Source organism: Lampetra fluviatilis, chromosome 57 (assembly GCF_964198595.1).
Source record: "Lampetra fluviatilis chromosome 57, kcLamFluv1.1, whole genome shotgun sequence".
NCBI lineage: Eukaryota > Metazoa > Chordata > Hyperoartia > Petromyzontiformes > Petromyzontidae > Lampetra > Lampetra fluviatilis.
The window spans coordinates 8,724,036-8,734,969 of record NC_136331.1 but is presented as its reverse complement, the minus strand read 5'-3'; the positions used below and the strand labels follow the sequence as shown (position 1 = coordinate 8,734,969).

Genomic DNA, 10,934 nt, shown 5'->3' with positions numbered 1-10,934 from the left:
CTGATGATGGCAACAACGGTGACGACTAATGCTGACGACGGCGGCGATGATGATGTCACCCAAGGCTGTACATAGACGGGCCGTTTGGGAGCCCAGCGGAGGAGGTGTTCAACTACCGCGTGAGCCTGTGCGTCGCCGGGGGGATCGGGGTGACGCCATTCGCCGCCGTGCTCAACGCGCTGCTGTGAGTGGCACCCAAAAACACGCCCGGTACACAGCAGGTCGTGGGTTCCATCCCGACTCTGACGCCTGCTGCTGTATATTTAGAGTTTGCGTGTCTCTCTCTCTCATCATCATCACGGTGGCTGGGAGATGTTAACTACCTCGCCTGGTACACAGCAGGTCGTGGGTTCCATCCCGACTCTGACGCCTGCTGCTGTATATTTAGAGTTTGCGTGTCTCTCTCTCTCATCATCATCACGGTGGCTAGGAGATGTTAACTACCTCGCCTGGTACACAGGAGGTCGTGGGTTCCATCCCCACCCTGACGCCTGCTGCTGCTGTATATTTGTACGACACCGGTGGTGCGTACTGCGTAGTATAAAAGGAACATTTACGTAATAATTTGGCGCCCCTTAAGGGGCACAGTCGTGCTGCCGGGCGGCTGGCTAGCAAGCGTCTTTGCCGCTTTGCCGTGTTTGTGGCACGATGTCTGACGTTCGGTGCGGCAGGCTGGCGCAGCGGTAACACCCTGCGTCCCTGCGTCCCGTTCCCGGCTCGGGTGCCGTCCTGTGTGGAGTTGGCGCGTTCTTCCCCTGTTCTGCACCGGAATTTTTCTCTGGGTTCCTTCCACAGCTAAAAACCACCCCCACCCATACAAGGGAACCGGTATTGGCCAAAATGTCCCCAATAAGCTGCAACAGTTCCCTGCAAATCACTCTATTTGATCACTCAGAGCAGCAGCAGCAGCAACACCCCCCCCCCCACATCCTGAGAACACTTGGCAGGAGGCTCCAGATGAGAATCAGAGACTCGGTCAGACTTTCCCCGCACGGAACGAGCAGAATAATCACGACGACGACGAAGATGATGATGATGATGCCATTAAAAACAAGCGGCTGTCACAGCATCGCTGGTCGCGTCGCCTCCTCCCCTCCCCCCTCGATCACTTCCTGGAAATCTGAAGAGCTTCATAGCTCATCAGATTTCCTCCTGCAGTCTAAATTAAATTATTTTCATTCTGACCTCCCCTCCCCCCTCCCCCACCCCCCCCCCCCTCCCCCGTGAGGCGGCGTCGGTTGGTGCAGGCAGCAGTGGGGCGGCGTGCGTCTGCGGCGCCTCTACCTCGTCTGGGTCTGCAAGGAGGCGCGCGACTTCGGCTGGCTGGCGGCCGTGCTCACGGCGCTGCACGGCAAGGTGGGTGGGTGGGTGGGGGGCGGCGGTGGGCGCTCACTCGTTCATTCCTTCGCTCGTTCGCTCGCGTTCGCTCGCTCATTCGCTCGCTCGCTCGCTCTCGTTCGCTCGCTCGCTCAATCGTTCGCTTGTTCGTTTGCATGCTCATTAGTTTTTTGCTCGTTCGCTCGTTCCCTCACTCGTTCAACTCGCTCATTCATTTTCCCGTTCACTCATTCGTTCGCTTGCCTGTTCGTTCGTTCGCTTCGTTCGTTTGCCCGGACCACCGCGGTGGGGGTCGGGTGGGAAGGAATGGGCTGGTTGGGGAATCGCGATCCCACCCCGGGGTCTGTTGTTCACGCGACTGAACACGCCAACGTCCGCGTCGTACTAAGCCCTCCTCCACCCGACGACGCGGCCCAACTAAAGTTGCCGCCTTAACACGTGGGAGGCTTTCGCGACAAATATTATTCATAATTGGCCTTTTTTTCGGTTAGATCGCGTAATTATAAATGTGTCGTTAACCCACCAAGAGCCGTCCATAAATGACGTCACGCGATTGTTGGACGAATTTTGACCCCCCCTCCCCCCCTCGTCACACGGCGTCATAAAAAGTCAGACCCCCCTCAAATATGACGTCGCAAAGCTCTGCCCCCCCCCCCAAAACCATATTTCCATTTTGAAAATAAAACATGCTTCAAATCACTTTAAACTTAAACTAATGTCATTGTAGTGCGTATTTAATGTGGCGCTGCACTCCGATGTTGTAGGAGAAAACATTTATTGAAAAGGAGGCGTTGGAAAGCTGAAATTTTGCATAAAATTCACTTGAAAATATTCAACGTCTAGCTAAAACTGCAGATGTTCAGAATATTAACAGTAATTATAACTATTAAAAAATACTTGAAATTTTGTAGTAGAACGAAGCAAAATAGAGAGTACAATTATAACAATCACATATTCATTCCACAGAATGAAAAGCCCTGGTAGAATCATTAGAATCAAAATGTTTAATAACAACCATTCAAAAAATTAACAAAATGTGTGCTTCTCAGTTCTCCCATGGAGAAGCAAAATGCTCCTTTATGGAATAAATACAAGGTGACCTTAGTAAATTTAAATAATCAAATAGTTAATAATGAAATTTTATCCAAATTTGTGTTATTATAACAATTCTATTCAATTAATATTTATTTAAAGTTGCGCATTTTGATGTGACGTCACATTTCTCAAACCCTCCCCTCCCCCCCTCGTCACACATCGTCACAAATGTCTGACCCCCCTCCCCCCCCCCTCGGTGCGTGACGTCATTTATGGACGGCCCCCACCCACCCGACATGGGGCGATTTGGCCAATTCTGCGGGATGTGCTGATTTTGTCAGGAAACGACGTTTCATGTAAAGTGACAAAAATGAAACGGTCAGTTATCATCGCATCGCCAACCCACACCCTGTACCCCGCATTCTTGTTCAGGGGAGTTGAGCTTTGAGGTCCATACGGCGTACAGCCGTTTCAATTCGGGCAAAAAAAGTCAATTTGTTTGTGTTTATCCCTTGCGATGGGACTTTGTTGGGTGAACGTTGAGATTAATTAGGGGCACGGGGTGACCAATACGGTCTGAATTGGTCTGTAACAAGTTGGCCACTGAGAAGGGGTTGACAGGCATTGACATCGCGACACAACACGTCGCTTGTTTGTTTAATCTGAAGGGCCGCACGCGAAGCGTTAATGACGGAGCTGTTGAGGATTTCTTTGTAAAAAATTTTTTTAATTTTACGTCTCTGAGTCGTGAGGCTCTCGCGCCCCCTGGCGGCCTGGCGAGGCTACAGCTGCCATCGAGACCGCCAGCGCACAGCACTGAACGTCTGTCCCGTGACCTCGTGTCTGTAGCAGCAGCAGCAGCGAGCCTTCCACACCGCACGTGATGGCCTTAAAGTGCACCTAGCCTGGCACAAGCGCTGTGGTAACTCAGTGGTGAACAGTGGCTGCTGTGTGCCACGGAGCGGAGTGCCGTGGGATGGTGATGGGTGGGATTGTGATGGCGTGGATTGTGGTGGGGTGGGATTGTGATGGGGTGGGATGGTGATGGAGTGGGATGGTGATGGAGTGGGATGGTGGTGGGGTGGGATGGTGATGGGGTGGGATGGTGATGGAGTGGGATGGTGATGGAGTGGGATGGTGGTAGGGTGGGATGGTGGTGGGGTGGGATTGTGATGGGTGGGATGGTGGTGGGGTAGGATGGTGGTGGGGTGGGATGATGATGGAGTGGGATTGTGATGGGGTGGGATGGTGGTGGGGTGGGATGGTGATGGGGTGGGATGGTGATGGAGTGGGATGGTGGTGGGGTGGGATTGTGATGGGGTGGGATTGTGATGGGGTGGGATGGTGATGGAGTGGGATGGTGATGGAGTGGGATGGTGGTGGGGTGGGATGGTGGTGGCGCTATAACGGGCGCGCTCCGCCTTATAACGGTGCGTGTCCCGCGTCATAACGGTGTTGTAGCAAAAGCGCGTTATCGCGTGAACACCACGCGTTGCTCGAGGACAAACCGTACGCTGAATTGCAGTATAGAGACGCGTGTTAACCCAGACAGCTGCCCGTCTGCCACCGTAGTGAAAGTGAAACTCTCCCGCCGTGCCGCGTGTGTGTGCGTGTGCGTGTGTGCGTGTGTGTGTGTGTGTGTGCGTGTGTGTGTGTGCGTGTGTGTGTGTGCGTGTGTGTGCGCGTGTGTGCGTGTGCGTGTGTGTCCGTGTGCGGCTCTCCGCCCTCCTGCCTCCCCCACGAGCGGTGGCGACCGCCATCCGTGCCTCTTCTCCCCTTTACAGCCCGGCGGAGGCCAGCGGTGGAAATTCCACATTTTTTACGGGCAGGGGCCCATAATTCTACCCCCATAGGGACAACCCGCTGTTGCCTTACCCCCCCCCCCCCCGCAAAGTGGTACTCGTTTTGATCGACCCTGGAGGGATGATGATGATGATGTATGGGCTGAGTGTTTCGTTACGAGCCGGTGTTTTTTTTTTGGCAAGAGCCAGACGTGTAACGCCTGTGAAGCGTGAGCAAGGCCAGTGAATGTGCACGGTGGCCACGTGCAAGGTGCCCGCTTGACCGACGCTGCTTCGCCGTGGTGGTTTGTGCCGCAGCTCTGGCGGGAGAACCGGCCGGACTTCTTCAGCGTGAGGCTTTTCACCACGAGGTCCGGCGCGCTTGAGGTGAGTCCCATTTCCCGTCCGTGGCTTCTCACGTTCGTTCATTGCAGGTGGCGGCGACGACCTACAGTGTCGGCTGTGAGTGCTGTGCTCGCGGCAGCAGCACGGGGGTCAGCGCGACCAGACTCGTGATCCCCCACGACCCTTAACACAGCGAGGGTGTGGTCATGTGGTGGGTCGCGCAAATGTCGGGGAACTCTCCGTCGACGTCGATGTCATGGAGACGTTCCCCGGCTCGCCGGGAGGAGGCGGTGCAGCACAATGTGGACTCTAGCCGTCCCACCTGTGGGCTTTTCTCCGGGTGCGCTGGTTCCTGGGGGTGCCACGGTGGCCAGGAGATGTTAACACCGTCGCCTGGCTTACAGGATGTCCTGGGCTTGATCCCGACCCTGCTGGATGTTTGGAGTTTGCATGTCTCTCTCTCTCTTCCCCTGGCGGTGTGGATTTTTCTCTGGGTCCTCCGGTTTTGCTCTACACATTTGGTTGCTATAAATGTTAACATGATGATAAACCACTTGGTTGAGAGATCATTTGTGGCCAGTTCACTGCTTAACAAGAGCCACATAGCTCAGGAGGCCTTACCTGGTAAAATAAATGTTAAAAAATAGTTTAGTTTCCTCCCACACCTTAACACGCATTCATTGGCTCGAAATACTTGAGTATATATAGGACTCCAGAGCCGGCTCCTAACCGCGTGGCTGCCTTCCCGCTCGTCCGTGGTTCCTTCTTCGCACCTCTTGTGTCTTCCTCCGGCTTCAAGAGTGATCAAACTCCTGTCTGTGTTCGAAGTTAACATTCTTATTATATTCACACCAGATTTGCACCTCCAAATACATTAGACGTGTGTGTGTGTGTGTACAGGCGTGCGTGTGTGTGTGCGTGGGTATTCATGTGGGGAGCGGTCGTGTAGCGGTTAGCGCGCTGCGTTACGAACCTGGCCAGCCGAGTTCGATTTACGCTCACGTCTAACACCGTGTGACGATTATCTGAACCGGTCATTGGCCTCCCCTAGGTCGACTCAGCCTAAAATGAGTACGGTGTGCAGTATGTAAACATCGCCACTGGCCACCCACCCCTCGTGTGTCGTGCCGGCCTTCATAGGCGCTCGCAAACAGCACTTGCCCCAACAGTCTGTTAAGACTATAAGGGGGATTTTTGTCTTTGTTTTGTGTTCTCGCTGACAATTATTTGAACCGGTCCTGGGCCTCCCCTAGATCCACTCAGCCTCAAACAAGTACCTGGCGCGGTGTACAGTATAAATATCGCCACGAGGGAGACAAAGGCGGCCGGGCGTGGTGCTGGCCACCCACCCCCTCGTGTGCCGCAGTGCCGGCCTCCATCAGCAGCACTTGCCCCAACCGTCTGTTCAGGCGATTACGAGGATCTTTGTCTTTGTGTGTATTCATAGAGACTGGAAGAGAAGTATCACGCTCTGAATTCACGCATGTCGGTGGGCAGACCCTGCTGGAGGGCGCTCTTCAACGAGATCGCGCAGTGCAACCAAAGGTACGGTGGCAACGATGTCCCCCAGAGCCCTTTTCAGGGGTGTCCTGCCACGTTGGGATGTTTGGCGGTGCCACGGTGGCTAGGAGATGTTAACTACCTCGGGGAGTTCAGTTCCCGCTCACGGCCACCAACACCGGCGACGATTATCTGAGCCGGTCCTGCGCCTCCCACGCGGTCGACTCGTCGCTAAGTGAGCACCTGGGGCGACAGAGGCGGGGCGTGGTGCTGGTGGCCACCCACTCCATCGTGTGCCGTGCCGGCCTTAACAGGCGCTCGCTAACTGCGCTCGCCCCAACACTCTGCTAAAGGCCTTACGCGGGGGGGGGGAATGTTTGCCTCTGCTCGTGATCTCAATCGCCAGGACGTCGGTCGGCGTCTTCTGCTGTGGACCCCAGAAGATGTCGAGAGCCGTGCACCGAACTTGCAACCGATGTAGCGCGCACGGCACGAGCTTCCACTACAACAAGGAGTCCTTCGGCTGAGCCGGCGACCCAGGGCGGCGTCACGCGGCCGGGGTGGGGGGGGGGTCGAGGAGGAGGAGCGACCTGCGGGAGACCTCGGAGATCCGCGGGAGCGAGGTTTCACTCGTCAGGCTCGTCGCGATTGCACCGCTGTTGGCTTCGCATCGTCACGCGACGAAGAATCCGTTAGAGAAGGGAAACCCGCGGAAGCGGACACCGCAGAGCCGCCTCTGAGATCCCTCCTTCGAGCGACCTCTGACCCACGCGCTCGGTAGAGGGCAGCACTCTCCACGCTGCCCTACTAAGGAAAGCGATGTCCGTCGCTTGACATCAGAATTCTCTGAACGGTAACATTTAAACATTCACCAGGGGACTCGCTCTCAAGACACTGATGCTGAAAACGACAAAGCACCCTTGTACACACAGGCGGTCCCCGCTTTCCACGACGTCGCAGCGGGTTCCTGGAAACCCCGCAGTCGTAAATCGGATCGTCGAAAATCCGACCCTTGTTTTCCCAGGGACAGGAGAAGAAAGTAGAAGCGTCACTTGCCGATGCGTCTGACCTTTCATCAGCCGTATTTAAACCGTGCTTAAGAGGTGAACATCCACACAAACACTCGAGAAATAACGAAACCTCCACCGCCAAGCAGCGTCGGAAACCGGACCGACCGACTGTTCAAATGAGTTCGGGAGTCTTGTCGGAAGACGCGTCGTAAATCAGGTGCCCGCGTCGTGAATCGATCCACGGTGGCATTATTTGAATGTGGTTCGTCGTAAAATTGGACCGTCGTAAACCAGAGGCTGCCTCTATTCAACTTTAAAGACTGAACTGTGGTCAGTGAGAATTATAATTTTTTCTTTGCTCCCCCCTTAGGAGGCACTGTGACCTGAACATGTATACAACGATTTGGTCTAGTTTCATAAAAATGGCTCAAACGACATTACACATTTTAAAACGTGGACTATTTATTTTCCAGTCAATGACAGGGACAGAGCACTGAGTGCTGCTCAACTCGGGATCTCGCCTCCCCCCTCCTCCCCCTCACACGGCGGTGTGCGGGGCCCGCCGCTCCGTGCCTCCGGCCCGGCCATCGACTGGACTCCTGTGAGAAAGAGCTTTGTAGTTGATCGGATTACTCCGCTATAAATACATATTCTGATGATTCTGAACCCAATCCCCCCTCACCCACTTGATTGAATTCCCAGCCACGTTCTTCGGTTCTTGCACAGGTGACAATCGGTTCGTGGTGTCGCGACGGGTCCAACATTGTCATCGGCCGGCAGTTTCCAGCGAAAATTCAATTCTCAAGTTAAACAAAGTTTTTCTATTTTTTTACAAGCGGGCATTCACCAAATACACGCGCGCGCGTGAATGTAAGGTACTGTTTGCGAGCGCCTATTAACGAAAGTCTTGAGTGCTTAATCAGCCAGGGATATCTGGCGTTACTACGATGTGGGGTTGTGCGATGGCAATTATCACGATGCATTTGTCAATTTTATTCTTCAAATATTTTGTGCTGTGCACCGACTTCCGACTGCCGTTCACTAAAACAATTTGGTGCGTTTAGTTTGTTGTCCTTCCCCCCAGCACCTCCGATTAGCGCGGTTGGCTACGTACGGTGCGAAAGAAGAAGTTTGCGTGTCTCTCTCTCTCCCCGTGGTCGCGTGGATTTTCCTCCAGATCCCCCGGGTTTTCACACCACATTTAGAGATTATTTGGCTGCTATAAATGTCCACACGATAAGCCACTTCGTTGAGCTATCATTTGTGGGCAGGTCGCTTCTGAAACAGAGCTACATAACTCAGTGAGCCTTACCTGGTCAAATAAACATAGCTTAGCCAACCGTGCTAATCGGAGGTGCTAAACGTGCAACGCGAACTGGAATTGGCTAAAACAACCCAACGCTCAAAGGTTACCTGCAATTTACTCATTTGGGATCACAAGCAACGGTAACAGCAACATCAACCCTCGTGCGAATACCTGGCAGGACCCTCCTGGACAAGCGTCTTGAGACTCTGTGAGGCTTCGCTGGGCAGGCGAATCCTGAGACCTTGTGTGTTGTGCGGCGTAACGCACATTTCTGCTCCACATGGCGTGTTTAAACGTGTCGCGCGTGCCGATGATGATTCCCTTACAATTCATTTTTAACTTGAAATATGTGTACTGCGTTTATTTTTGTTGTATGTATATTTTGGCCAAAGATATATATTTTGTTGTTGTTGAAATGATGAAAGTTAGGGTGATTTCTGTAACGCGTGATGCATATGATTCTCTGCGCGTGCTCTGTTTTGTGATCGAGTGTCAATCACCACATCACGCTGGGCTCTGCTTTCGTCCCTTGCTCAATCCACTGCTGGACGAAGGCCTCCCTCCCCACGCCGTGTCAAAGGGGTTGCTTTGACTACATGATGGATAAAGGCACCGGGACCGGTCCAGATGCTCTCACGTTCGCCGTGGGCTGGGAATCGCTGGGTTCATAGCGCAACGCGTTTACCATTGTACACACACACACAAGCAAAGATTCCCCGTATAGCCTTTAACAGACTGTTGGGGCAAGTGCTGTTAGCGAGCACCTATTGACACACGTACACAGACACCAAACAGACACAAAGGCAGGCAAGGACATGCACACAGACATACACACAGACACACACACACAGACACACACACACACAGACAGACACACACACAGACACACACAGACAGACACACAGACAGACACACAGACACACACACAGACACACACAGACACACACACACAGACACACACACACACAGACACATAGACACACACAGATATCGAATGGGAATGTAGGATACGCAGCGTGTGTTGAAATTACCGTGGTTATGAAATAGGCGCATTGTAATGATGTAAGCGCTCAAATATAACACTTCATCTCGCATACGGCGTCACCATATGCAAATCTAAATATATATTTGTATAATAGTTGTGTCATATTTGTACAGCGGTTGAAAGGAAAGTTTCCCCCCATTAAAGAGTGACGCGGGCAACTTTCTGGGGTCAATGGTGACGGCGTTCGTGCCTCGCGGCGAGAGGCACCTCTGGGGTTCGCCTCCTCAACACAGATGCCTCTCCGTGGAGTCTTCACGGTGTCTCCGCTCCACCCTCTGCTTCCATAGCAGAAGCTTTGGGTGGTGGTCGCGTTAATACAAAAGTGGCGCTAAACCTGACACGACCCCACGCAGCCAATGAGTGAGGTTTGTCACGTGAACGGAACGCGCCAATTGGTTACTCGTCGAGCATACCAGCTGTGGATGCCTCCTGATGATGCTAGTTGCAGTTACTGGCAAAACGTCGTACTCGAATTGTCAATGTTGATGTACTCTCCAACACACGACCGGTGTTGCTGTACTCGTGACGAATTGGCACGTTCTGTTTACGCGACAAACCTCACTCATTGGCTGTGTCGAGTGGTGTCGGGTTTAACAACACATTTTTATATTTACGTGATCAACCCAAAAACCTCTTATGGAGAATATTGGTCGCGAAAGCCGATCACGTGTCAGACTCACGTCACGTGTCAGACTCGTAAACCTATTCTCGTACATGCACCACCCTTTTTCCACTGCTGGATGCCCCCCCTCTCCCACCCTCCTCAAATGCCAATGCAGCATCCCCGGAGCGGCGTGACTTCGTTTCAAAGGGGGAGGGAGGGGAGGGGAAAGTCTCAGACAGGGAAGTGGCATGACGTCAGACGAGCGTTAGACGAGCGCGTGAGTGACGGTGCCTTCCACTGCCCCCCCAACAGCCCCCCCCCCCAGCCCCCCCCAGCCCCCACCGTGTGTCTGTGCGAGTTCACGTTGATGTTTCTGAGCGAGCCAGAGCTTCACGACACCCAGTGGCTCGTGACATCTGCACGAATGGCTCCCCCCCCCATCCCCCCCCTCTGTGTGCTGTGGTGACAGCTCTCAGTGGCCCAGTCCGCCGAAGTGTTTGGGCTCCACCATGAGACTGCGGGGGGGGGGGGTCGGGGGGGTTTCTGGGTTAAAGGAAATGAAATTCACTTCAGGGATGCACATTTTTCATTCGTGCACCTGACACTGGGAGTGTACGAATCAACATAAAATAGACGTTACAAAACTTTTTTTGGTAAAAGTTCTTTACAATTTACTCACGATGACACTTTGTAGCATTGCAGTTGCGCCATAACACAGACGCCAAGGTGAAGAGGGCATCAGTCAATGCCACCACACCTCGCCATCACTTCCTTCCTCTGCCAGAGCCAACACGTGTTGCACAGTCGACATCCGACCTCCACAACTTGCTTCAGTCTCACCGCCACCGACTGGCTTTTTGTCTTCTCTTCCCCTTGGTCGCCGACCTTATAGATGCCACTCAAAGGGGCGCCACGGTGGCTAGGAGATGTTAACCACCTCGCCCGGTCTACAGGAGGTCGTGGGTTCGAT

General features: G+C 53.5%; 1 protein-coding gene across 1 annotated transcript in view; it reads left to right on the top strand.

Moving 5' to 3' along the window:
- The window catches only part of NOX4 (NADPH oxidase 4), a 33,908-nt gene extending 24,418 nt beyond the window's left edge, over positions 1 to 9,490 (top strand). Inside the window, 5 exon segments of the mRNA XM_078880447.1 lie at positions 37 to 184; positions 1,248 to 1,356; positions 4,473 to 4,541; positions 5,947 to 6,044; positions 6,406 to 9,490. Of these exon segments, the coding sequence (XP_078736573.1) occupies positions 37 to 184; positions 1,248 to 1,356; positions 4,473 to 4,541; positions 5,947 to 6,044; positions 6,406 to 6,526 (545 nt within the window). The 3' untranslated portion in view covers positions 6,527 to 9,490.
- Positions 9,491 to 10,934: the final 1,444 nt, after the last annotated feature.